General features: G+C 35.6%; 3 protein-coding genes across 3 annotated transcripts in view; 1 reads left to right on the forward strand and 2 right to left on the reverse strand.

The window, feature by feature from the left end:
• LOC106721377 (forkhead box protein K2) overlaps window positions 1-12,685 on the forward strand; it is a 37,514-nt gene extending 24,829 nt beyond the window's left edge. The window contains exons 2-12 of the mRNA XM_045679675.1: window positions 7,148-7,308; window positions 8,756-8,895; window positions 8,992-9,281; window positions 9,629-9,784; window positions 9,903-10,014; window positions 10,121-10,151; window positions 10,191-10,274; window positions 10,436-10,516; window positions 10,839-10,935; window positions 11,193-11,298; window positions 12,252-12,685. Coding sequence (XP_045535631.1) covers window positions 7,148-7,308; window positions 8,756-8,895; window positions 8,992-9,281; window positions 9,629-9,784; window positions 9,903-10,014; window positions 10,121-10,151; window positions 10,191-10,274; window positions 10,436-10,516; window positions 10,839-10,935; window positions 11,193-11,298; window positions 12,252-12,284 — 1,291 coding nt within the window. The 3' untranslated portion in view covers window positions 12,285-12,685. The remainder of the gene's footprint in view (window positions 1-7,147; window positions 7,309-8,755; window positions 8,896-8,991; window positions 9,282-9,628; window positions 9,785-9,902; window positions 10,015-10,120; window positions 10,152-10,190; window positions 10,275-10,435; window positions 10,517-10,838; window positions 10,936-11,192; window positions 11,299-12,251) is intronic.
• A 4,519-nt stretch (window positions 12,686-17,204) lies between these two features.
• LOC106721391 (lipase 3) lies at window positions 17,205-19,236 on the reverse strand. Its single transcript, XM_014516313.2, has one exon. The coding sequence runs from the start codon at window positions 18,739-18,741 to the stop codon at window positions 17,278-17,280; it is 1,464 nt and encodes a 487-aa protein (XP_014371799.2). The 5' UTR covers window positions 18,742-19,236; the 3' UTR covers window positions 17,205-17,277.
• Window positions 19,237-19,648: 412 nt separating this feature from the next.
• Window positions 19,649-21,858, reverse strand: LOC106721393. The gene is made up of 6 exons (XM_045679548.1): window positions 21,770-21,858; window positions 21,223-21,336; window positions 20,868-21,002; window positions 20,565-20,762; window positions 20,092-20,343; window positions 19,649-19,850 (listed from the first exon to the last, which is right to left on the reverse strand). Exons 1-6 carry the CDS (start codon window positions 21,825-21,827, stop codon window positions 19,663-19,665), a joined length of 945 nt encoding a protein of 314 aa, XP_045535504.1. The 5' UTR covers window positions 21,828-21,858; the 3' UTR covers window positions 19,649-19,662.
• Window positions 21,859-27,787: the final 5,929 nt, after the last annotated feature.

Below are 27,787 nucleotides of genomic sequence, written 5' to 3' on the forward strand. Positions count from 1 at the left end.
TCGTAGAATTACTTCAAAGACAAGTCTGTAATAGTCTATTCGACGAATCAAATATCCCTGATACAGACGAGTAGTCTATTGATAGGCTACATTTGATTACTATGAATTCATTTCGCTTGGATACGATACTGGGTATCTAGGTTGTCCAGTGTGTTAATGTTGTGACTTATCATCTTTCCGTTAATATCAAAGTGAACATACTACGAGGACTCCTTTCAATACTAATATCTGACATCCAATACACAGGAGGTACATTCAGACTAAGTAGATGTTTCTATAATTAAATTGTTTTCTTGCAGAATTCTATTTGAAATTGATCTACGAAATGTTACTGGGGTAATGGGAGCGGCTGAAAGTATTGATTTAGGAATCTAGACTTTCGGCGGTTTCCTTTAAAAAGATTTAAGACGTGGATTTTATATACGATGTAGGTACATTTAAGGCAAATAATAGAGCGGGCTTTACTTGGCTCTATTTCAATCCTGGTCTAGCCAAATATATTCTGCCAATATTTATATTCCTTATACTTCATCGTAGTACCATGCCATTCATATCTTCAATGTAAAGGTCCTAACTATCTATTTGCAAAAAATTTGTAAAATCTGTGCCAATATAATATTTGAAATGATTTATTTGATTGTTTGAACAAAATGTTGTTACTCCTTTTATTAAATACCATTAATTGGACAAATTTGGGTATATTAACTTAATTTGCAACCCACATTTCTTCAGAATTAAACAATCAGAAGGATTTATAAAAAGAAGTAATTTGATTAAATTAAAAATAACATTTAAAACCTACACAAATTAAATACAAACTAGGAATAGACAATGATTGTGCCTGAAAATAGAGTTACCTTTAACAAACAGTGTTGGACAAACATTTTGTAGATTTAATTTTACTTTTATATGTATTTCTAGCATTCCATTTACTGTAGCGAAACGACCCAGTTCGGTCTATTTGCCAGCGAGGTACAGTCGAGTACAACATGCTTGTGCTGTATCGTTATAATTTTTTGATACAGAACATATTAAATATTTCGATAAAAAACGAGTTATACGTATAAAAGAAAAGAAAACATAATAAAAGGCGTATTTCATCAAAAACCTAAGTTAATTGAATGAAATGAGAAGAAATATCTCGAATTATTGTCATGTTTCTCCTATCGTCAACTAACTTTTCGTCTCTTTCTGTCGCAGGGAATTTTCTGTTTCTTATCCTTAGATAGATAATCTGGTGCAGTTTTATCGCAACAAAATTGCCAATTAAAATAATTAGCTAGCATAATTATAATATTCTATTTGAACTCAGATGCCAGTGCCTTGCTTTATCAGTTACTGATTTCCTTATAAATTTTATATCGTAACGTATATTATAATGTTTTGCATTGTACATCAACAATGGCGTTTGCACCGCGCGTCCCTCTGACCTATCTGGGATTTATTCTCGTACCGACTTACTATCTCTTCATCTGTAAAACTACGGCTCAGAGAGACGGGGTAATCGATTTTATTGCCCAACTGGTTATTGGGTCCCTATTGCGAATTTAAAACTGATTGACGATGTAATCGATTGCATTTTGTTTTACGTTTTCGCATCGTAATTACGATACGCGTAAGTATTTATATATTATCAAAACTGTGAATCCACTGCCATTGTTCTTGTACAATATGCAAATTATTATTGTTATCCCCTTCATACTCGTAGAAAAGACATAGTAAACAATAATGTTCGTATACATTTGTTACGCCAATACAGCCAACCTCTGTCCTGCGCGCTTTTCGTCTTCTTAATATGCATGTTGGTATTTTTACAAAAGTTTAATTTTAAAAGAATCTTAGAATAAAAAATGTCTGTTTCAATACAACGTCACTTTAATGTTGAATAATCAATATCAGATGCCGTGTAATAACTTCTCCATTCCTTTGTATTTACTATCATTACCTCCCGTTCAGTTGGTCTATTGTTTGGTGCGGTTTAGAGCTGCGGGAGGCGTCCTTTGTAAACATCGTCGCAGTTACCTGTTGCGGTATTACCAGACATGTTCCCGCTCAATCGATACTTTGTAGAGAGACTGAACGTTTACTGTTTTCAAATGACTGAACACAGACACACGCGTCTACTTTGTTTTAAGGAGATGCCACATGTAGGCACATCGTCTGTGAACCACTTTACATTGTTATTAATAAGGGAGATGCCACAAACGATGCGTACTATTTCATGCCCTACACAATAAAGTTTTAACTTATATAAAACATTAAAAAAAGTTATAAAGAAATACAATTGTTTTACGAAAACAGAAAAAAGGTCTTTTATTGACGGGTCCATGAGAAATCCATTTTCAGCGAAATTTAGTTTGATATAATAGTATAGACGAGAATATTCTTGTGCACGTTAGGTCCATGCCACCTTTATACACGTTCTCGGAAAGTGACGCAAAGGATTTACCCCTTCAGCGGGCAGCGTCCCGGGATCAGGCTTTCATCCTTTTGTCCGTCGCTCGACGTCCCGGTAATTCCTCTCGAAACGTGATTCGACGTTTCATTTTTTTTGTATCCGCTCAGAATCCTTTATTTAATCGGACTTTTAATGAAACGTATATAAATTTAATCTCTTGAGTGTAGTTTTTAATTTAGCATTTGAGGCGAAAAACCTTTTGAAAAGATTGAATTTATCAGTACAAAACGTACGGAGCCTACAGATGATATCGTCAAAATAATTAAGCAGGTGATATTTGCAGATGCTACTCTGGGTTTCGACCTCTGTGACACTTGCCTCCTTTTCATAAAAGAATATGTAAGAAATCACGAGTAACTGACATGATTTGATATGTTGCCGTAAACACGATTGTGTTTAAAGAGTCTCGTATCTTCAAATTTTCCATTTCAATTCTTCTCTACTAATGTTATGTCTACTAAGCTACTCCAAGGACTTCATTTTGCTATTACGTAGCTTGTCGGGGAATATCAATAAAGTCAGGACATAATAAAGAAAAGATGTCGCGCCACGAAACCGTCGGGTAATATTATAAGGGCACGGGGTGAAGGACGCCTCGAGTTTAGTGGAAAACTCTCGATCGATACGTATGATATATTTTCCATACAATTTTAGACTCTACTGTAAGGGTTTACGTTTCATTTTGCGTTGTTTGTGTGAACGTATCCTGACCTACCGAAGCTGCTGAAGTACGAAGTTGAATCATTGATTACGTAGAATATTACCCATGAAATAAACAGTACGTAATCTTGAATCGTTGATCTCTGTGACTGAAATCTCCGTATAAAACATATCGTCATCCAAAACAGAGATAACATATGGTTTAATCGGGGATTTTGGAAACCCACGATAAGTTGTCGAATATCACGAGTTATACAAGAGTTTAGTTATCTTTGAATCACATACTTATTATAGAAATATCACAGCTCTTTTAATATCAGGACGATACATCAGAGAAATATAGTAATTTTTTTTTAGTTAATATGTTTTATTTTTCATGTATAAAAATTAAATGCAAGGAATTTTCCTACCGTTTAATTGAACAAAGGAATCGAACTCAAACTAATTAATTTTTATGCTTCGACAGTTGTTGCAAACATTTATTTGTTTGTTTGTCTTTTAACGCTACCTAGAAACACTTCTAATTGCATACTAAAAAAGAAAATGATGACGATATTTACATTGAGTAAAGATAAAAACACATCAAGATCCTATTAATATGTCTTTATGTATCACAAGCAGAAAGGTTTGTAATTACTTCATTTTTGTTCTCGGGAACTTTGTTGTCGACCCATTTAATAAGCTTAAGCTTTTAAACGTAGTTCTCTTTATCGAACCAAAAATTGTGACCACAATAACGTAACAAAACATAACGATTACGTCGTCACGTGCAGTGTACTGCACGCTCAGATAGTTGAGCGAAATTGCTTTTGTGCAATTTCGTACGTTTCATAATCCACACTAGCGCCATTATGTTTTTATGCGGTCATTGGCAAAAATTGAGTCCAATGTTTTCCTGCGTCCACATACCGAACATTAATGCAAGGTATTTTAAACCTTATTTAATTACGTGTAGAGTTGAATTTTCTTCGTTGTGCAGTTAAATAAACAAAGCGTTAGCGGCGTCCAGCGCGCTCGGTCGTAAACAAGGCGCTCGAGTTATTGATTCGCCGGCCGCTGCCGCCGGTGCATGCGTGTATGACTATACATTTTTTTATTTGTTTTTAATCGTGTTTATTTACGCACACGGTGCGTTTTATTTTGTGCCAGTGTTTACATATAAAATGGCGGAATGTTTTTGCTTTACAGGTAGCTAGACAAAGGTATAAAAATGTCAGATATATTTTCAACTAGCATGACTTCACGTAGTTGTTATTCTGTTTAAATTTCAAAGTATAAACGCCTACTCGTACAGGGTTTTGCCAAGAATTATTTTCTTATTCGAATTGAGCGTATTTTCACGGTAAATGCGTATTTGTCTGTGTAGTTGACAACATGCGCATTAACTTTGTTTACTCATATCCGCGTGGCGCTTAAACATACGGAAAACCCAGTGACGTATTTTTTAATACAAACCCTCACAACTGATACACTTGTGGTCATAGATATAGCACCTCCAGAAGGAGTGTTTAATACAAATTTGTAATTTCATCACGTGACGTAAATTTATACAAGTGTAATGAACAACATTCGAGAAATCGAAAAAAAAAGTCTTAAATATATAAAATTAAATTAGAAGTAAAGAATCTAAAATATTTGTCGAAATGTCTTATTACTAAACTCAATATTGTTTTTTTTATTTGTGTTAAAAAATTGTTAATTTTGTTTTAAATTTTTTTGATTATATTATTAAACTTTATTAAAAATAAGAAATTAAGATTAGAAGATAGTTTATATTTGATTTACTTTTTATCTAAATATTGTAATTAACAATGGGGACAAAAAAGACCTCAGGAGGCATTCTAAAACGCATCACTTTTGTGCTCAGAACACTCATCTAGACTTATATATCGATGCTTATAGTACAAGCTGCATTTTAGAATGTGTATTACACTATTTTTGTGTTAATTTTCAGTCGAATGCTACCAGAATATTAAATAGAACTTAGGGAAAAATCAACAGTCGACAAAACATGCCCAATTCTCTATAGAGTCAAGATCAATGAATTTGCCCTACTTTTGAATCAGATCAGTGACAGCAGTTTGAGGTTGTGTAGGCGTAATTAGAAAGACGATTTAATTTTACACATCTGGGAAATTCTCTCATTATTTTTATTGAATAACTTGAACAAGATCTAGATGAAAATTGTAGAAATAATGATACAAGTAAGCTTTATTTTGAAATAGATTTAAAACAGATTCAGATATTGAAGTAACGCTGGAATTCCGGACTTTTACTTTCGTAGACTTGTAATTGCTTTTACTTATCTTTATTGATAGCAACATTGTTTTGTGGCAAATAATTTAATCGCCGTGCAAATTATTTATTTAACGATGCACATTATTAATGCCCTTTCGAATAACAAGGTTGTAAAATGGGGTAAACCTTACCTTGCTCATTAAGAAGTAATGTACTGGGGGTACGCAGAGACCTGTACTTTTTAAACTTTAATAACTTCAGCCCCTAGTCAACCACACGCGAGTTTGTGGTCATTTAATAATAAACTCTAATAACTTTACACACTATATAAAATAACATTTTTAAATGTCGTACTTGTTTTTAATTCGAGTACAGTTATAAAAACACCTTGTTTATACGTGACATTTTGGTCAGTTTTATATTTTAGTGTAAGAGTCACGCAGTGTTATTGAGTTTCACATATAGGTTGATTTAATAGATTTATTGTTGGTTTCTGAGATCAAAATACCTTTTTAAAACATGTTGTTATCTCTATTTTGTCAAAGATTATGAAAGGCATGACGTTGTGTTTTAAGGGGAGATTTTGGTTTAAGAAACCAACGATAAGAAATGTAGAATCGACGTCTTTTGGACCTTAACCCCTCTGCTTTGTTATTCTTTTCTCGTACATCTTTCTCTACATATTTATCATCTACTTTCTTATTCTGTCACACTGTATTGTACGTAATGTTGCGAACATAAGTGACATGTCGTCACCTAACATGATTACAATCAGCAACAAACACGCCAACGTTCACACAAATACTGGGAATTATGGAAAAGTGTCCGCCGACTCGCAACCCTGCGATTACAAGATCGATAGATATCGGATTCTATAGAAAAGATTTGCGGAATCCATTAGTCTACCTTCCATCTACGTTTCGTATGAATAAATTATTTGGAGGCCGTATAATGTCTATAAACTAACTAACGACAGATATATTTATCCTTTGAACGTTCCCGGACCGACTTAATTCTTATAAAAAAAAACTACTAAACATACTAAATATTATACTAGTACATTTAGTAATATACTAAACTAGCTTTTGCCTGCGACGTCGTCCGCGCGGAATAAAAAAAAAATGCACACAAGATAAAAAAGTTCCTATGTCCGTCTCCTAGTTCTAAGCTACCTCCCCGTCAATTTTCACCTAAATCAGTTCGACCGATCTTGAGTTATAAATAGTGTGACTAACACGACTTTCATTTATATATATAGATAAAGATGTACTATATTAGTAGCTATTATCAAAGAAGTTAATTTACTCACTTACGAATAAAATTATTCCGATGGTGATCGAAGTGATTTTACAATGCGTTTCAAATGGGATTTCCCTATATTGGGTAGGAAAATAACGTCTTCGACTGTTCTCTGAAGCGGTTTGATTGGCTGCAGCTTGATTATTATTTGACCTGTAGCGCTCAAAATGTTAACGAATGATTGATTGGTTAATGGAAACATTTACCAGTTCATTATGGAATGGACTCGTCACTGCGTACTTTGTTTATGTAAGGTTATGTAAAATGTATGTAAATTATAATCGAACAAAGAGTACATAGAAATTGTGTGAGAGATTAGAATATAGAGAGTAAATAGTGCATACTCTATCGATCTTCCATCGGGAATAGGGCAGGTTGATGAGGCGATTGCAAAGAGTACCTTTAATTTTTTCCTTCTGCATTTTTCGAATGATAATATGTATAATTTTCTTATTTCATTTGTAATATATAGTCTGTTACGTATAATTTCAGATGCACGCTCCGTTTCCCCTCTACGAACATTCGTCTGGAGTTCCAATCGTTGGTGGAGGAAAGCGGCGGCGGCGCGGGAGGCTCGGGCGCTCCGCTACCGCCGCTGCGCATCACCATACCAGTGGATAACGACGCCCGCAGCCCCGCACCTTCGCCCACAGGTAACGATTGATTAACTTTTATGAAGCTTTGAAAGCGAATGTTGAAGATGTTAATTTCTAGGCATCTTTTATCCGGAAATCCACGCATTTAAAAGCAGAAGTCATGGTTCGATATATATATAACTAGCTTTTACCCGCGACTCCGTCCGCGCGGAATAAAAAATAGAAAATGGGTTAAAAATTATCCAATGTCCGTTTCCTGGTTCTAAGCTACCTGCCCACCAATTTTCAGTCAAATCGATTCAGCCGTTCTTGAGTTATAAATAGTGTAACTAACACGACTTTCTTTTATATATATAGATAGATTTAAACTCATAATATATATGTAGTTGATACGTGCACTGACATATGAAGAAGTTAAATGTACGTTAGAGTAACACTTTTATGTCAATATATTGTATTACGCTTGCGCACTTTGAGCAATGGTAAGCTATAATAGTAGCTGATTCTAAAAGTACTTTAATTGAGACGATATGTCAATATTGTGAGGCAATAGTGTGTCGAGTGACCCAGTTTGTTTGTGCGGTAAATCAATGGCTAGCGTGCATTCGCCTACTGTCGCGCCGTTTCTTAGTAAAGCTTTACACGAGGGCAGAGCAGGAGGCAGTGCAGTACTGCTATTGTTTGAATGCACACATATCGTTAACAGTCTCGACGTGTCCGTGACAACAATAACTGTACGGTACTGTCTACTGCTCTGCCTTACTGTGCTGCCCTCGTGTGATAGCAAACTAGTCTTTGCACACGACATACACGACACTTTTTGCGCCTTGCCTGATCACATGAAGGCTTTTTTACCATCCAGTTTAGGAATTGGGTGAAGGCAACTTCATCATTCATTGTATGTAGACTTAATTATTTCTACAGACATTTTGTGTATCTATAGAGAATTTATATAATTATGTTAGTGGATGAACAAGATAGACCACCGCTAGTTTGTGTACCTTTAATAAATGATCTTTATAATTTTTACAATGCTCTTCCAAGATCGCTTGCGATATTGAGCAATGCTTTTGCCTAAATGTCTTATTGCTTTATCTGATATCAAAAAGAAGTTTAGGTATATAAATTGTTTTCACGAGAAATAAATATTTTAGTCGGCCGGTAGCAAAACATGTAAATCATGTCGTCTATTTTAAACAAATCGGCCTTGATCTTCTTGCTTCATTTATTTATGAGATATCTAATAAACTTGGCGATAAAGGTATAATGTAGATTTTATTCGTGACACAAATCTTTCTGATAGATGTTCATGACTTGGTAGACATTCAAATTGTATAATATTTTGGTTACTACTATGTGGCGTGATCAAATTTACTCGAAAAAAGTTAATGACTCATTCACCAAATAAAACGCGCACAGCTGAGTTTCACACAGTTGGATGCTTTAAATTGCATAAATTAAGTGAATTATAACTGGTATTAAATGTGTACATGTTGTGTTGCAGGCACTATCAGTGCGGCCAACAGCTGCCCGACGTCGCCGCGGGGCGCTGGCGGTTCGGGCCGCCGGCACGCCGACCTCGGTCTGGTGGCGCAGTATGCTGCGCTCGCAGACCACCAACGGCCCACCTCTAATGGCAACGCGGTTAGTTAAATGCTATTAAAGGACTTCACACTCTTAGTATCGATCTTTTGTTTTAAATAAAGTTATTACAATAGCAATCTTATGCTTTAATTACAGGCGTCGTCGACGACCTCTGAGTCGGGTTACGGGTCGCGCGATGGTCGCGAGGGCCGAGAGGGTAGGGAAGGTCGCGAGGGTCGCGAAGCACGGGAGGGTCGTGAAGGACGCGACGACGCGAAGCCTCCGTACAGCTACGCTCAGCTCATCGTGCAGGCCGTCGCCTCTGCGCCAGACAAGCAGCTGACGCTGAGCGGTATCTACAGCTACATCACCAAGCACTACCCGTACTACCGCACCGCCGACAAGGGTTGGCAGAACTCCATACGGCACAACTTATCGCTTAACAGGTAACATAATTTAGTACCGGTAACATTCAATATTTAGTTACTTACTAATATTATAAATGCGAATGTTTAGATGGATGTATAGATGGATGTTTGAAGATCTCTCCGGAACGCCTCAACGGATCTTGATGTAATTTAGCACAGATATAAAACATAGTCTTTAATAACACATTGGCTATTTATTAATTCCGCGCGAACGGAGTCGCGGGTGACAGCTAGTACTATATACACTATAGAATTGTACCGCAAAAGCGAAAATGTTTGTATATTACGCAAGATAAGATGACTTTGTCAATAATGGTTACACTGTTTTGTAATGTTGTAATGATGTGATGTGTTGTGTGTTGCAGATATTTCATCAAAGTACCGCGCAGTCAGGAGGAGCCGGGCAAAGGCAGCTTCTGGCGCATAGACCCGCAGAGCGAGGGCAAACTGATCGAGCTCTCGTTCCGCCCGCGTCGCCCCCGCGGAGTGCAGTTCCGCGCACCCTTCGGACTCTCCTCACGGTCAGTCTCATACATACACATGCACGTGTGCATGAGAGCATTTTATCATTGATTAGAAAAATTTAAGATTCAATATGTGTTTATTTTATATTTACTTGATAAACTTGTCCGTCCGCAGGAGTGCTCCGACGTCCCCTTCACAAGTGGGCGTGTCGGGCTTGGTGACGCCCGAGGAGTTGTCGCGGGAGCCCACGCCCGACCTCTTCACCGGGGAAGAAAACGACCAACAGGTTTGTTATAACTTATGAAATCCTAGCCTAGAACATTATCTTCTTTTTCTGAAGACATTTCTCTAGATTCGTACTGTTTTTTCCATTAATTTAAATTGTATGACAGGCGAGTCAACAGCGGTTGGGCGGGGCCGGAAGTGGGGCCGGGGGCGGGGGCGGGTCTGGTGGAGGCGGAGGCGGAGGCGGGGGCACATCGCACTCGACGCAGTACCTGTTCCCGCAGCGCAGCGGCGTCAGTCAGAGCGCGCCCGGCTCACCAGGTACTGAATTTCACACTGAGGTAGTGCAGTATTGCAATTATTTGAACACACACGGCTTGTATTAATTTAATTTTTCATATTTGTGTGTAATGTGCTTACTTTGTTTGTTTGTTTTCTATGTGTTTTTCACAGAAATGTTTAAAATCGATGATGTATTTCAGGTCACGGGTTGTCGTACAACGCCAGCAGCAGTGGTCTGGTGATGACAGTCGTCACCAATGGCGCCGGTGGTGAGAGAGAGGGTAACATATTTATTTAATCATATCGATGTTTGTTTACCAATTATGAATATTTTTCATTTTTTTTATATTACTTAAAGATACTTAGGACGTCGGTGGCTCAGAAGTTAAAACTTGACTTTGTAATCTATAGGTCCTGGGTTTGAATCTCGACATGAACCAATTACGATTTACGTATGATGTAATAAAATATATGTTTGAAGTGTACCAGCACTTGGCCAGCCACTTGAGGGTTGATTATGGCTTAGTCACCCCTAATTCAGGGTGTGGCTAGAGCCTCTCATTGTAGAATGAAGAATGTTAAATATTGTACGTTATGTTACAGAGAAGTACGTGGTGGGGCGCGGCGCGGGGGGGCTGGTGTCGCTGCAGGAGGAGGAGGCGCCCCCCGCAGTGCTGCTGCACCACTCCCCCTACTACTCGTCAGTACTTCCTTCTTTATTTCTCCCACTTCACGTCCTCCTTCTGACTTAAAACTATGCTTCTTATATACTTACAATATAATTATTTCTGTCGATTTTTATCTTCTTTTTTTACTATTTGAGTAAATATTTTTTTTTTAATTTACTTAATTATTTTAACCACTTTTATACATTTTATTTAAATGTTATACTATTCTTGGATCAAGTTATTTAAAGTTATTATATGTTAACATAAGTTACGTTTGTTATATTTGCAGTGGTAGTTACGGTGGTGGTGAGGAGGGGTGTGCGGCGCTCGGCGGAGAGCTGGTCATCGAGGAGGCGCCCGACGACCCCCCCCACAAGCGCGCCAAGCACCACCATGTATGTGCACTACTACTTAAATACTTTTAACAGTTACAGTCGAATCTGGTTAAACGAAGACTTCCATAAGAGAGTAATGTATGCAAGTGAGAGAAATATGGCGGTCCTTTTATCAAGGTTTGACTGTATACTGAAATTGAAATCCTTACTAATATTATAATCTATATATATAGAAGAAAGTCGTTTTAGCTACACTATTTATAACTCAAGATCGGTCGAACTGATTTAGCTGAAAATTGATGGGAAGGTAGCTTAGAACTAGGAGACGGACATAGGAACTTTTTTATCTTGTGTGTATTTTTTTTATTCAGCGCCGACGAACTCGCGGGTAAAAGCTAGTTATTTATATATATATGACTGAGTCAAACTAACTAGTCCAAGCTATACTAGTCTCAAAGAACCGAGTTTTCAAATAGTGGTTTTTTATGGGTTTTGTCATAACAGACCACTAGGTACTTATACAATCAAGATGGCTGGCAATTCACAACCGTGCGGTTTTCTAGTAACCAATAAACTAATAAGAGTTAGGGTTATTCAAGATGTGAGCCTATTTCTTTCTCAAAGTTCTTCTGGTATTACAGATGTCCTTGACGTTGTAGTTTTGTTTACTTCTTATAAAAGAAAAATGTTGTAATTGTATGTAATGAAAGCGTCGGTGGCTCAGGGGTTAAGCACTTGACTTGCAATCTGCAGGTCCTGGGTTCGAATCCCGCCATGTACCAATGTGTTTTTCGATTTACATATGTACATTTATCTGACGTTCTTACGATGAAGGAAAACATCGTGATGCTGCACATATCTGAGAAGAAATTCAATGATATGTGTGAAGTCAACCCTCACTTGGTCAGCGTGGTTGACTATGTCCTAGTCACCCCTAACTTGGGGTAGGCTCCGAGCGCCTCAGTGGGGACGTATAGAGAGCTGATGATGATGTATATAATGTTGACTTCCAGCTGTCAGACATGGAGGACAGGCGCGCGTATTGACGCCCCGCCGGCCAACACCCGCCGCGTCTCACCTGACCTGTCTCCTATCACGCGTCCGGTATCCACGTCCGGATCTCCGGACGCACAGCCGGCCGGACACCAGTGACGTCACCGGACGACGGCGAGTGTAACAGTAAGCAATAAATTGACAGCGGCGAATATTGAACTCTACAGTGCTAAGAATAAAGTGTTGTTACGAGTGGTACATTTAAGTTTAAGCAATGCATTGGCGCATTTCCTCGTTTTTCTGTCGGTTTTTTTTTTTTAGTTTGTAAATTGGGCTCCAGCGTTGTCACCTCGGTCCGGGTGTCATGAGATGGACTTTTTTTTTTCTGTTAGTCATTGTATAGTCAGCTTGAAAAATATTTTAATTTAACCCGAGTATACAGTAGATTAGAGTATGTTTAAAGTAAAATGAGCTTTATTCAAAGTGTAATATGGTATTATTTTGTTTAAATCTTACCAACTTATGTTTATAAGTACAATAATGCTTTTAAATTTTTATCCGCTTTGGATAAGAGTTGTGATCTGTTCATACATTTTGTTGGGATACCTGTCTATATTTTTGAGGCTGACTGTACCTTTATATATTGAAATAATATTTACCTAATAAAGGTATTATTTATTAATCCAAAATGGAACCGGACCTTGTATATGTAAATGTAATGTTGTTACATTAAGTTTACAAATGTTTTCCAAAAAAAAAAAAAATGTTTTTGACGTCAAAATAAAGTATTGAAATCTATTGGACATTCATGTTTTACTATCAAACTCTTTGACAGGTGATAAAATGTCAGTTTGACATTATTTATAAAAAAAAAAAATGACATTTAGATTTCTGATAAAAGGAGAAATATTCACAATAATAAGTTTTTCAATTGCATTGCTTTGAATTAATTAAAAAAAATTAGGTTCTTTTGGAATATTAATGACGGATAGAACTCAGGACTAAAAGGAGCAAGGCAGCTCTGTAGAAATATTTTGTTGGTCAAAGATAGAAGTTTTATTTTTTATGAGAGCTTATTTGGACCAACTTCATCTATAGTTGGTCGATATTCGTAAGACCAACGTTAATTTAACTAACAAAATTCATCAAGAATTTAGTCAAATTTATGCATTCTAGGACTATGTTAATTTTCAGTCTACATAGACAAATATCATAGACGAAAAAAAACTAGAGTAGAGACTTAGATAAACTAAATCTTCACATTTAGTCTTTGGATTAATTACATATTTAATAATAAAACAAATAAAGGCGTGTAAAATATAGATTAAATTAGGAGAAAACACAATAATCTCGAATAAGATATTTAAAAATGAAACAATGTATTTTGAAACATACTGCATAACTTTTTTAATTCTATTAATATATACAAATATTTATATATAAGCATAATATATAATATATAATGAAATGTACTAACTTTACTCTTGTTACCCGATAGGTTAAACAAGTATTTTCCATATGTCGGTTTAATGATTCGAGTTAAATGCTTAAACAGAAATAGTCGTTATTTCTATATACTTAAGATTGATATTTGCATGGCATCATACAATGTGGGTATCACAAAGGTTCAATTTGTGACTGTAAGTGTTGTATGAGTTATGTAATACAATATGTTCCTTTAGTTTGTCACTATATTTATCTAGTTAGTTATATTTAAATGCTCAAAATGACAGATTTATGAACATAATCTAGATTGCATCGGTATTTTTTTTTCATTTCTGTTAAAAATTCAGTTTTTTTTTGTATTTATTAGCAACAAAATTTGATTTGATCGTTTACTTGTACGACTTTCAAGTAAATGTTAATTTCGAAGGAAAAAAGTAACTGAATTTTTTTTTTTCAATCAAAAATATTAGTTAGTTTTTTTTAAATTCGATGTAATATATGTATTGTTTATACATTTAAAGATCAATAATTTTTCTATTTATGTATCAATGGCTCTTACGAATAAGGGTCAATGTAAAAATTGACAACTTTACAGGAGAGGCTCTCAAAGTTTCAACCACATATGAAAATCCGCATAGTTCTTTTACTTTAACAAAAAATTACATTTAAACCTGTAAATGTGTATTTGTGTTTAGTACATGTTATTACCTAGACCAGTGATTGTCAAACTTATTTTCTTTCACCGCCCCATTTGAAAATCAATTATATTTCAGAGCCCCCTAATTTTTATTCAACCCTTAAACTTAAAAACCACAATTTCATTACTTTAATTAATTTCAATACCCCCCATTTTTTGGGACCCTTATCGCCCCCTCCTAGGTTTCAAATGCCTCCAAGGGGGCGTTATCGCCCACTTTGAGAAACACTGAACAAGACTAAGAGATAACTTTTAACTTAAAAAAAAGTAAAAATCAATTGTTACTTTGACCCTTATAAATAGGATCCATCGATATATTGATATAATTTTTTGCTGCTGTAATGTCCGAGTCCCGTCATTTATTGTCTAAAAAGTTTGAAAACCAAATTGTCATCAGAATATGTTCGCTTTCAAAGCTACAAGAAAATAAATGGTTCTATAATTTTATAATCTAGTTTATAAATTTCATATTAAGCTTTATTTTAAGATTTATCGATCAAATTTCAGCTAACCTACCAAAAGTTTGGAAGAATTGTGAACGTCATAATGTGCAATAATTTTTTTTTAAATAAAACAACATTACTAGAATTTTTGATTATAATTTATCATTTAAAAATGAATTATATGTTTTTTTTCTTTGTGAATATTTGTTGCAATGTAACAAATATGACACAGTTTTGTGAGTTTGGTGTTGTGCAGCGGGAGATGGAATTGTCTTGTTTTTTGTTAACAGTCGTCGGTTTAGATGTAAAAAAAAATATAAATAATACGAAAAGTTTAATATTATTATAAATATAACTAGTAGTTGTATGTTATATAGTAGATAGTGCAAATAGCACGTGAGTGCTGCACCTTAGATATATATCTTAGCATTTAATATGTGAATTATATATAGTGAGAGGCTTTAGTATGAATTGTATGAACTGTCTTACAACTTATAATTCTGTGGCCATAGCTCAGATATGATAAATTCAATTTCATTAATTTACAGCAGGGATTTCCAATGGGGTCGATATTGACACCCATGGGGTCGATGTTGAACTTAAAGCATTGCTATTTCTGACTCTGTATTATTCTATTGACCTAATTCAGAATGAAAAATAATAATAGTAACAATAATTTATCTTAAAAGTAGATAATTTGACTATAGGGGGTCTGTGGTAACCGTTCATTTTGGAAAAGGGGGTCACTTGTTCAAAATAGTTTGGGGATCCCTGTTTTACAGGATTAAATTATTAAGAAATATTGAAAGCACTATTAAAATATAAAACACTCGATGTATGATTTTTTTTTTTAACTAAGAAAATGTATATGTGACCAAATTATAGAGCATTTTTTTTTGCGTATTTATCATTGTATGATATATGACCACAGATTTATCTCCGTCAAAATCGAATATATAATGTATTTTTTTTTTTTAATTTTAAATGTCCCGTCTGCCATTTTGTTATGTTTTTTCTCCCTTCATAAATATTGCAAGTAAAAAAAATCTGGTATGTTTTTCGATTAAAGTTTTTTCTTTACGATACATGTATAATTTGTAAATATTTTATGAACATTCCCCCGGCAAATGAATCTCAGTTGTTTAAATTTATTTATGTATACGGAAATATGGATTTTGACGGTGATAATATTTTTTTTGTTATGCGTTTTGAAAACTGTATCGCTTGATTGTTTACGTGTTTGAAAAAAAAATATTAAATTATATACTTAGTAAAATGAATAAATTTAGATAAATAAACTTGATATTTAATAACGATTTTAAAGTAAATTTAAAACATTTTTTGACGATTTTTTGTTAGGTAAATTATAATTTACATCAAGCGATAATCGTCTTTAAAACGCTTACTACAAAGATGAGAATGGTGTAAAGACAGGCTTGCGTGTATATCGAAACGTATCGGCTGAAAGAATTTGTTTAGATAAGTTTCGAGTCCGGGCGATATTTTTTCAGTAGTTGCTTATTGTGGCATTGAAAATGCCGCATAGATTGTGTTGCGTGTGCGCAGGGGGGCGTGTGGCGGGGGCGGGGGCGGGGTGGGGGCGAGGCAATGTCGACTTTAAGTCGGGGGCGTAAGGTCTCTTTCCGCCCCCGCGTGCGCAACGACGCGGTGACCATTTAGTTTGTTGTTGTCCCGCATTCGGTGTACAGATGCAGTGATACTCTCGTATCTATCTGTCTATATATTATTGACAAATTTTAAGAAATAAACGTATTTTATCTCCTTTCTCGTTTCGTTTTATTTTACCTAAGATAAAAACATCAGTTTTACTAATAATATAAATGCGAATGTTTAGATGGATGGATGTTTGTTCGAAGTTATCTCCGGAACGTCTCAATGGATCTTGATGAAATTTGGTACAGATATAGAACATAGTCTGGAAGAACACATAAGCTACTTAATACGTTTTTTTAATTCTGCATGGACGGAGTCGCGGGTGACATCTAGTGAATACTGAAATATAAACACAACTGATGATTCAGAATTCAACAGAAAAAAATGAACATTGTTGATGGCGTGAAACGAAATAATCTATAGCACACGCCTTTTGTATGTAAGCTTTTAGAAAACAAAGAAATATATCAGTTGAAAGCGAATAATGTTGCCATTAATATTGAGTTTTTTACCGGTTCTAAAAGCTATTTGTTATTTAAAAAAAAAACATGAAGTTAGATAAATATATTAGCATTTTCATTTATTCAAAGAAAGTGCTTGTCAATTAGTGTTATTGTAAAAAATATATAAATTATAGTTATTTAATTCATAATACTAACATTAAATTTTACAAATTAATGTACATGCATAAACATTTTTTCTTATTTCGGTGTAATTCGATACTCGAGCCAGTTAACGTATCGCGCTAAGTAAGAAATAAATAAAATAAATATGTAAAAAATAAACTTAATTGTTTGGAAAATTTTCAAACGAGTTTTGCAGGGACGTTATTATTTCACTGTTAAGCAAAGATGGCGCATCGATCGCCCACAGATAGTCCAAGTGGTTGAACTTAGGGTCTGGTACTAGATAGATGTCCGTCGTCGCCGGCAGTCGCTCTTGCAGATTTTTTACGTCTTTCTCCGTTGACAGCAAATCATTTTGAGCCCAGAATAATTTTATAGGTAAAGTTATTTTACTCAAGTCATATTCAGGGGGATTTTCCGTGCCATAAATCCTTTTATTGTTCCAAGGGCCGAGGTCAAAAAATTGAAACCTCCCCTTGGCCATTATTTCCTGGGCGTAGTGCACAATCGTCTTCCATGAGGTCCCTGCACCGAAATGTGCCAAGAAAACAGGCAGCAACGTTTCGTTGTATTGTTTCTCATTATCGCCGCAAATTTGGAAGATAGCGTTCCTACAAAGTTTGTTGTCCACGTACTCATTATTGCATGAAGTGACAAGCTTCCCAAACATAGAGTTTTTAGGAAGAAATTCATGAGAACCGTACATCATCTCCATGCGCGCCACATTGCTGGCAAGCGGCGCAAGAGCCTTTATAGGTGACTTTAAGTCCGACATGAAGGCGACCGGTGCCAACGCGTACCCCGCCGTCAGCAGTCTATTGTACTCCGGTCGCAGAGTTAACATTGCAAACAGAATGGTGGTACCCATCGAGTGGCCGATGTATGTAATCTTCGCATCTTCTCCTTTAAGCTTCATTATGTAGTCAATAATGGCGGGAATATCGTACAGCGCGATGTCGTGCCACGAAAAATTCCAATACGACTTAGTATTCCTTTTGAGCGAGGCGTGCTCGGTGGAGTACACGTTGCCTCTGACATTCGACATCCAGACATCGTAGCCCCCGTCGGCCAGCACATACGCCAGTGCCTTGTCCGGCCCGTTCAATATCCAGTCCGCGGAGCTCGCAAACAGACCGTGCTGGAGCAGCACTGTCTTCGAAGAAATGTTGCCACCGCCCTTTGAGTGCGGAATCCTGTGCAAGTTCAAGACGTATCCCTGAGATATGACTGTATGTGTCTCGCAGCTGTATCCGAGGCGCGTGACGCGAGCGGGCACGGTGAGCGCGGCGTCAGGGACAGGCAGGGCGGAGGCCGCGTCCTGCGTCGGCACGTAGGAGAACGAGTTGGCGATCTGCAGGCCGCGGTCCTTCACGTTCTCTATGTAGCTGTTTATCTCCGTGCTGATTTTGTTCTGCTGCTCCTCCACGTAGTTATCGAAGGAGTTTTTCATTTTCATTGCGCGCGCATAGCTCGATGAGAAAGCGTCTTCCATTTCGTTGCCGCGCTCTTCGAGGAAGTTTATGAAGTTGTGCGACTGGTCGGCGAAAAAGTCGCTCAAGTTGAGAGTCGTCGAGAAAGACGTGACGCCGGACACAAAAATAAAATAGACAAGCGTAGTGTACATCGCACCGAGTGCTCACGCTGCGGGAACTGTTTGCTTCTCTATAATACACGATTGAGAATAATTTATGATGACCCGCCGATGTGAGGTCGACCGACACGATGCGATAATTCCTCGAGTGCTGTGCGTCATTTGTCTTTTTTACGCGATTACAAATTTACATGAAACTGTATTTTATCTCAATTTTTTGCCGGTGCGCTGCCTGATTACATAGATGGATATATACGCAGACACGACAGCCTTGTTTACGGAACAAAAATATAACATTACCGTAACCACACAGATTAAAAGAAAAGGATTTTTCTGCGCCTGCGGCCGCGTGAGTTGAATACAATTGAGTGAATTGAAGCTTTTCTCTTTTCTTTTTGTAATGTAAGGTGCTTTTTATATGAGCATGTTATAAAACGCATGATGAATTTCATTAACCTCTCTAGTGTACACATTTGTTGGCTGAAATTCTGAAAAAATTACACATGATGGAAAAAGCCCATCGTTCCGTTGTTGAAATGCCAATTATTATCTTAATTATAATAATGTCGGGTTAACAATACAATGTATCCGCGTGTGTCTGCAGGGAATTAATTCCCGGTGCTATTTATGTACCGCAGCCAACCGCAAGTATGTGGTGCCCACGTGATTAATACCTTTATCTATAAATCTTGTAAGATAACATTTTTCGTGGACACTGTTTGGGCTCTATGTTGTGATAAGCCACAAAACGGATAAAAACCTGCCTCTACACATTTTGCTACTCGTGAAAATAGGAGACTACAATATGGCGGAGTGATTTAAATGGAGAGTGGGGATGTCTATTATGAACGGGGTAGAAAATAAAACAATACAGAATTTACCAAATATTTATTTGAATGAACAATGTCAATACGAAAGGTATATAATTTAATTTTTTTTTAATTTATTAGGAGTTCATCCAAATATCTTTGTATTTTCGTATAGACTGTCTGGGGATTTTTCACAGATAAAAGGCGCCGTCTCCCCGCAGTCAAAGTCGTCTAGGGTTCCTTTCCTAAACATGCCTCCGCACATTGTCACATGCGGGGAGTCAGGCTGACCATTATCGAACTTCGAGTAGCCCGCCGCTTCAATAGATTGTCCTAAACATACAAACAAATCTCACTGTCAACTCTGTTATACTCAACGTAAAAGTTTTCTACCACACGAATTTTATGAACTTCTCTCTAACCTTGTAGCTATATTAATTGTCGTCATTCAACAACAACTAGTCAAACATTCATTCATCATAATACAAAGCTGATGAGGGAACTGAGAAGGATTGCGTAAAGAGTTATGGGCGACATCTAGTGTGAGAATTAAATAACTATAATGCAAACGAACCATGGATGGTCGTCCAAGCGCCATTCTCTCCCCAGCTGTGGAAACCTATGTGTAATACGTCTTTTATTTTGGCGCCGATTTTCGAATCGGGATGTTTTGCGAACAGCTCAGCAAGCACGGTCGCCTCCACGTTGCCGTTGATGACAACAAGATAGCCCCCCTCGGCCGCGCATGCCATGAAAGCGCGTGACCAGGTCCTGCCCACGGTATGGAACTTGTAGCAGGAGCCGGTTCTTGCTTCGTAATGGTATTCTGCAAGATGTTACTATTTGTTTCGGTAATAAAATACCGTTACAGACTTCAAGGTTACCACAAAGAGTATAAACTTAAAAATTAATTTAGACAGTCAATAGTTCTAAAATAAAAAATCACTTGAAAAATAATTTACAAAATTATCAAAATATATCGATTCTAATGATGTAAATTGGTAACTTTTTCAATGTACAGTGCACATAAAATTAATGTTAACTTACCCGAGTCAACGGTGCCGCATTCATTCAATGTTACCGGACTTCTGACTTGACTCCTGTAGCACACGTAGGGGTACAAGTCCGTGCAATTAACATCAGCGGCGGTGCCGTTACCTTGTAGGATTATACAATCTTCTTTACCCTCGTAATTGTCTGGTTCATTAGGAGCCCATTCAATAGGCATTCTTCCAATAGGTGTCCCTGGAATGTTAAAAAGTTAAGAAAGCTAATGATACTTCAATACATTTGTGACTTTTTGATTAGAGATATATCTCTAAACGACTGTTACTACAAAGGGTCTTATACCTTCGACAGAGAAGTAATCTCCCGGTGAGAAGGTTGCGTGAACCCCTGTGTACACGCCACAAGGGAAACGCTCTGCCGCTATTGATTTTAAGATCGACGCTAGCTCAGGAGTCTCTGGTGACGCCAGCACTGCGCCTGGCAAAAACAATAATAAACACATCAGTAAAATTTATTCGAAACAAGTATTCTTTAAAAAAAAGGTGCCGATTTAAGGGTGGAAATTCGCTGATAAAGGCTCACCAAAAGCTTTTTAATTTAAAGTCAGAAGTTTAGTGTGTGTGATAATTTTACAAGAGCTTTGTCGTAATATAGTTAAAAAGTAACTTAAGATATAAATAAATTATACAAAACTCACCTTCAAAATGACAACGGAGACGAGCTTCTTGCCATTTTGCGGGAAATAAATTTAATTTTATCCAACCATCAATTTCTTCGACATACTTATAGTCATAGCGATACTTTTTCGATTCTATAAAAATGCACAAGACATTGTCAATGTATTTACATAATGTGGGCGCGTTCATTAACAGCGGTTACGTCCTCGGTCAGTATAAACAATGTTGATAACAAACCAGTCTGTAGTAAGCAAGGTAGCGTTTCATTACTCTATATTAAACACGCGAGAAAACAAATATCAGGTTGAGGTCTTTCAACCGAGTTAAATTATTTTCATGATATGATTCTAGTCTATAGAACTGAAGAAAACACACTAGATAACTATTGCTAAACTTGGAAATGTATGAAATGCATATTTTGTGTATACATGTTCTCAATCCCGCACATAAGTTATTTAAGAACGGCTTAACTCACGTGTGATCGTCCGGTGACGTCACCGACTAGTTTCGGAAGATGGACCCCCGATGGGTCCGAAATTTAAAACAATTTAACCGCACATAACTTACCTATAACGAATATACAATATAACATTATGAATGACATAAACGCAATCTTGATTGACATCGTAACAAATAATGTAACAAAATATAAATATACAAGAAAATGAGACCTCTTACTGCAAGATATCGTTCTACAATGAAAAGATACAGAGTGTTGTTTTATCAACAGAAGTTACATATAATATAAAAACATGCAAGCGTATATATTGGCTAATAATGCAACGCAAAAAATACAAATTCCTACATAAAAATTTACAAATAACCCAGTGTAAAGCAGCCTCAAAAAGTCTCCTTCTCAGTGGAGTTGGTGGAGTTAGTACTAAATAAAACACTGAGGTATAGTACAGCGAAGTCAAATTTAATTAAATCGTGAAGTGAGGTCAATCCACCTCCGCGAATCTTTACACCGCGATCTATAAAAACGATGCACGCCATCTATCGTTCAACTAACAACTAATATTAAATGATAACATTGGACACCCAGTCTTAAATTTCAAATTTAGATATAATTAAAATAAAATAATATTTATATATTTAGAGTATTTATAATTTGATTTTATATGCGTTTATAGATCATAGTGTTGACTAATTCAAAGAAGGCTAAGGTTAGTATGAGAAAAAAAAACAAAAAAAAAATCGTACACAAAAACATTATTATTTTTTAATCTCCGTAAAACACATCGTACAATAAAAACGCAATTTGAAATTATTTAAGAGTACACAATTTTCCGTCAGATTATTACATAGTGGAAGTCAAAAGTGACGAATTTAAATTAATACGGTGACATGTACAATCGCGAACCTTCCCGGTGTTCCACCTCTAGGGCTATAGTCGTTTAAACGTTTCGTACGCATTGAGACTACGACGCGGAAACAATAACCAATAGGGTGCAGCCTTTAACTCTAATGTTCGAAACCGGTCTGTGAATGGTCAGCGTTGTAACAATAGACTCAATAAAAATATTATTTTCTTTGTTGTCGTTCGAAACGAAAGCAGCGTTACTTCGGACTCCATTAATTCATTTTAAAATTATTCTGTTTTAAAATAAACAACGTAAATCATCGGAAGTTTTAATTTTTTTTCTACCATTATTTACTTAGTCATATGATAATTATAAATTAAAAAAATTAAAGTATGTTTTAGAATTATAAATAACAATAAATATTTATAATTTTAGCAACATAATATTGTATAATTTACCTTGTGTTATCTTTCTTGGAAACATAATTATGATTTAAAATTTAACCTGATTTAATAAATTTATTTGAGTTCAATTAAATTATATTATTTTTAGTGACATAACATGTGTCATGTCGAATGAAACGACGAGCTTAAAACATTAAATAGACGCTATAAAATAAACTTGAATATGTTTGATTTTGTTAAGGAATGATAGTATTCGAGTATATAATAAAAAATCATACTTAGAGACTCTTTTCTGTGTGGTTGTGGTATTTCACTGATCGAGCCGTCTCACTTGTTGATGTTGTCACGCTAACAATTAATACCAAAATCATAATAAGCGCTCTCGCAGCAGCTTTATAATTTAAATTTATAATTTCACGACTTGATAATCGCCCATGATTAGCGCATGCCTATCAAAAGGTGATACATATTTTCAAAATGTCTTAAGTCATTAATAAAATATGTTTAATGATTACTTTAACCAAGATATGTATACCATACTATAACATTGAAAAATATATGATATGATATAAGAGAAACCTTTTTTGATTCTCCGTTCCGCGTAGAAAGTCCCATTTACTTTGTTCTAACATTGCACTTATGTTGCAATTTAGATATCACGACAGTTACCCTTTATCTTAAAACCCGCCTATCGTGTCTGATCAGCCGAATCCGCTGAATGATAATAAAATCTTTTACAAAGAAACATTTCTCCTTGGTATCAGATGCAACAAATTATGTTTTATACGGCTGTGTGATCATTAGAATACGGATCGGATTATGATGTTTTTGTTACGGGATAGACTACAAAAAATATTATAGGTGTTCGAAGAAAAATATTTTGCTATTTGCAGTTTATGACAGTCTAAATTACTATTTAGAAAAATATTTGCAAAATTTTCGAAGAATGCCGCAGCAATAACAAAAGATTACTATCTTGTTATTGCTGCGGCATGCTTGTATCATTGTTTACTGTAGAAGCATTTACTACTTGCACCTGTTGAGGCGGCTTTTTACCAAGTGCAACCGATTCAAGGAATAAAATAAACGTGCCGGGTTGCCACTGTATGAATATTGCATGCCAAGTAAACATTGAATAGTTAATATAAATATATTTCAGTATTAAAAAAATCATTATAGTGAGATTTTACTGTAACTATAAATGCAAGCGTTTATAAATTTTCAGTGAGTAAACTATGTTATTGACTCCTGGTTAAGTAAAAAATATAATTATTTTTCAAATCATTTATTTCTACTTTAATATTAACATTTTAAAGAGGAAAGAAAGGTTGTTTTTGAAGAATGATACATAAAATGTGAGTAACATAGATTCAGCGTCTTCAGCACATTATCAAAATCTTTGATAATGTGCAAACTATAGCCATAATAGGTGTTTCATACATGTGCTGCGAAAACTGGAAATATAAAAAAGATAAACAATATTTAAGAACATGTCAATATCTGTAAAAAGTATAAACTGTAGTTGTTTGTCAACTTGTTATGATTCTGAATAAAATTAAAAGTATACAAGAAGTTGTAAGAGATTTTTATTTTTTGTGCGGTTGTTTTGTCCTAACTGCTATCGTAAAACAATAAACAATTTTAAAATGAAGCACCCGTAATGCCTCTCAGGTGCGCTAAGCCTAAACAATAAGAATAATAATTGTAATTACCATCTGTCCGGGGGATTTTAGAATTCACAAAAAATGTTCCAACTAGTTTAGTTGTAAAAAAATGAACACTTACGCTAAGAGATGTGCGCGCAAATTACAATATTAATATTGATATCCTGTGATTCGCATCATCGCGTTTATACTTTAATTTATTAAATACATATTTTTAAGTATAAAAATAAAACAAAAATAATTAATTCTTTAATCTCACTAATTCATTCATTCAATTAAAAAAGTTTTGGGTTGGATGGATGGATATTTACAAAAGATGTCTTAAAGAAACTCGATTAAATTCCGCCTAGATGTAGAATTTAATAACAACCTTTTTTTCTCAATTCCCTGCGGACAAAATTTCGGACCAAAGTTAAAGATGAACTTAAGCTAAAGATCGAGCAAAGAGTCAAAGTATAAAAGGTTGACATATGATTAAGCTTAACTGTTACTACATACTAAGTTTGTTAGTAATGGTAATGGTAAGGCCTTTAAGGTTTTCTTTATTTAGATTTAAATAAAAAGCTTATTCGTATTTCATTCATTTTATTATATAATAAATATGGTTAATAATTATAAAGTGTATTATTGGGTTGACATCGTTTTTACAAAATGCTCCCCGGGTCCCGCGGAACTCATCCAACCCCACATATTTACTGTTATTCTGCCCGACTGGGTATTTGAAATTACATTTTGAGGAGCATACCTTGTATTATTTGCTCGCCATAAATTCTGACGTCCACATTGATTGGACTTAAAACATTTTTCGTCAGAAAATATGGCGTTTGAAAAATCGAAATCTCTAAACTCTCTAGCGAAACGTAGTCTTGCGGTGCGATGCTCTTCTGTTAATGCAATTTTTTTAGCTAGTGTCCTATTATGGACACCGTTTCTGTGTAGATAATTGCGAATGGTTTTTACCGAGCACTCAAATTTTTGAGCAAAAACTTTTGTAGCAGTGAAGGGCTGCTCGGAGTAGTGTTGCAACATCTGATTTATTTGGGGCTGCTGCGCAACACGCAACGGCATGATTCGTACTCGATCTAACAGCGAGCCTTCGTTCTCGTAGCGCTCCACCCACCGGCGTACTGTAGCTCTCTGTAAAATAACTTTTATATTAAACGAAAGACAGAAAAATTAAAATTAAAACATATGTAACGTAATATATCTGTAATTCCAACTGTTGCATCTGATTTTTATTTTAGATAATATGTTTATAAATTGATTTAATAAGTTAACTAAATAAACAGATATTTGTATATTTAACCATTATGAGACAATAGAGAAAGGTCTTGTTATTAAGTCTAGGCTAAAAAATAGTTTTAGATAAGAAGTGTTTAAGTATATAAAAAAGTCAATGTGGTTTGTGATATTTTTTTCTTTTAAGATTTTTTAATTTACCTTGCGTTGCCGGTTATAATTTACATTGGGTTAAGCTAAACCTAAGGTTATAAATATATTTGTATACACATATAAATTTGAAATATTTACGCTGTGTAATCTTTACATTACGAACTTACGGAATTGCTGATATTATGGCTTTTAATTAAAAATCGATATTATCAATCTATTATTACATTATTTCCAAAAACATATAGTATATAGTCTAATATGGCATATTCAAAAACATGTAGTTTTTAGTTTTTGAACGATAACTTGTAACAATCAGAGAACACTAAGTGGCAAGCAGATATAAACGTGTTCAAAGTAATAACGCTAATCAAAAAAAAAAACCTACAATGAATCAAAGTAATAAATACAGTTCTTATTAATCAAAAGTTTTGAGTTACATATTTATAACTAATCAATTACGTTTCATTGTCTATAAAAACATATTACTTACTGCAACATTAAGTTCATCCGCTATTTGAGAGATGTTGAAACCTTCCCGATGCAAAACGATGATTCGTTCTCTTTCTTCAGCAAGAAGATTACGCGGCATTATGTTAAATGATTACAGATTAAGTCCAGGGTTCTAGCACAGGTAAACGTAAGGCGATCTATCAGTCCGGAAAACAAGCAGAGGTCACTAATAGGCACAAATCACAAAAGTCCAAAAAACAAGCAGAGGTCGTAAAACTTAAAACGCATAACAAAGACAGCGGCAGTAACAACACGCAGGGATGCAGAGCAGTACGCAACTGATTGTTTTTACTATTATCCAGTCGCTTGCGCAACTCATTGCTAACTCATTGGCTATCCGTAAAAAGGGGGCGGAGTTTGTTTCGTTGCACGGTGCAAGGCATATTTTCGTTAAGTGGAACACCGGGAATTTCCGCCATTGTACATTTTAAATCACTTTCGACCTAACATACGATAAAAGGGTCAAGTGCAATTTTAATATCTACAACATGACCATATATATATTCTTGTTAAGTATACAAGTACGGGTTATATACTAATTGCCTATATATTCTAGAATACAAATGTATAAATATATAAACTTAAACATAACTCAACTTGTTATAATTGGCAAATTTTCGAACACAATAAATTTATTTAGTACTAGTAAAATATTCAGCGACCATCTTGCCGTCGCTGTGTCGCTAATATAATACCTACCTATCTACCTAGGTAGGCTCCGAGCCCCTCAGTGGGGACGTATAGTGAGTACTCTTTCAGAGTGCCGGCGGGCGCGGGTGCTAGCGCGGGCGCGTGTAAATCAAAATGTATGCAGACGCCATTTGCGTTCACAGTGCTCCCGTGAGCTGCGCGTCTTCATGAGGCGGGCGCGGGCGCGCGTGGCGCGGGAGTTTCTAATGGCTCAGTCCGCCCGTATCGTTCACAGTGATATAGCGTCTGTTAGGCGACTACGCGTGTGGTTCTAAACCATTTTGATTCACCCGCCGAAGCGTCGTCAATCGTCATGGATATCAATACTGAAGAATTTATATCTGCAATACAACATCGCACTGCTATTTGGCAAAGCAAACATCTGCAACATTTAATAGTAATAAATCAGCGTATAATACATAAAATTCTCCAAAATTTTCTCTTCCTTTATTTAAATCGTGTGTGCCAAACTTCATATATTGAAATTTCCATTTCAAGTATGAATTTTCCATTAATAAAAACAAATCTTCATCCATGTCTTCTAAATACGTAGCAAAGTTTGAGAATGACCTATCACATGTGCAATGACACTCCTAGCTCGATCGCCACTGTGAATACGCA

The sequence above is a fragment of the Papilio machaon genome, chromosome 10, assembly GCF_912999745.1.
Source record: "Papilio machaon chromosome 10, ilPapMach1.1, whole genome shotgun sequence".
NCBI classification, from domain to species: domain Eukaryota; kingdom Metazoa; phylum Arthropoda; class Insecta; order Lepidoptera; family Papilionidae; genus Papilio; species Papilio machaon.

Bases quoted from the DNA above. Each gene is read 5' to 3' on its own strand.
- LOC106721391 (XM_014516313.2), bottom strand. From the start codon at position 18,741: ATGTACACTACGCTTGTCTATTTTATTTTTGTGTCCGGCGTCACGTCT.
- LOC106721393 (XM_045679548.1), bottom strand. From the start codon at position 21,827: ATGTCAATCAAGATTGCGTTTATGTCATTCATAATGTTATATTGTATA. The intron at 21,337-21,769 runs GTAAGTTATGTG...GCATTTTTATAG, and splicing joins ATATTGTATATTCGTTATAG to AATCGAAAAAGTATCGCTAT. The intron at 20,344-20,564 runs GTAAGTTAACAT...AACATCTTGCAG, and splicing joins ATGCGGCACCGTTGACTCGG to AATACCATTACGAAGCAAGA.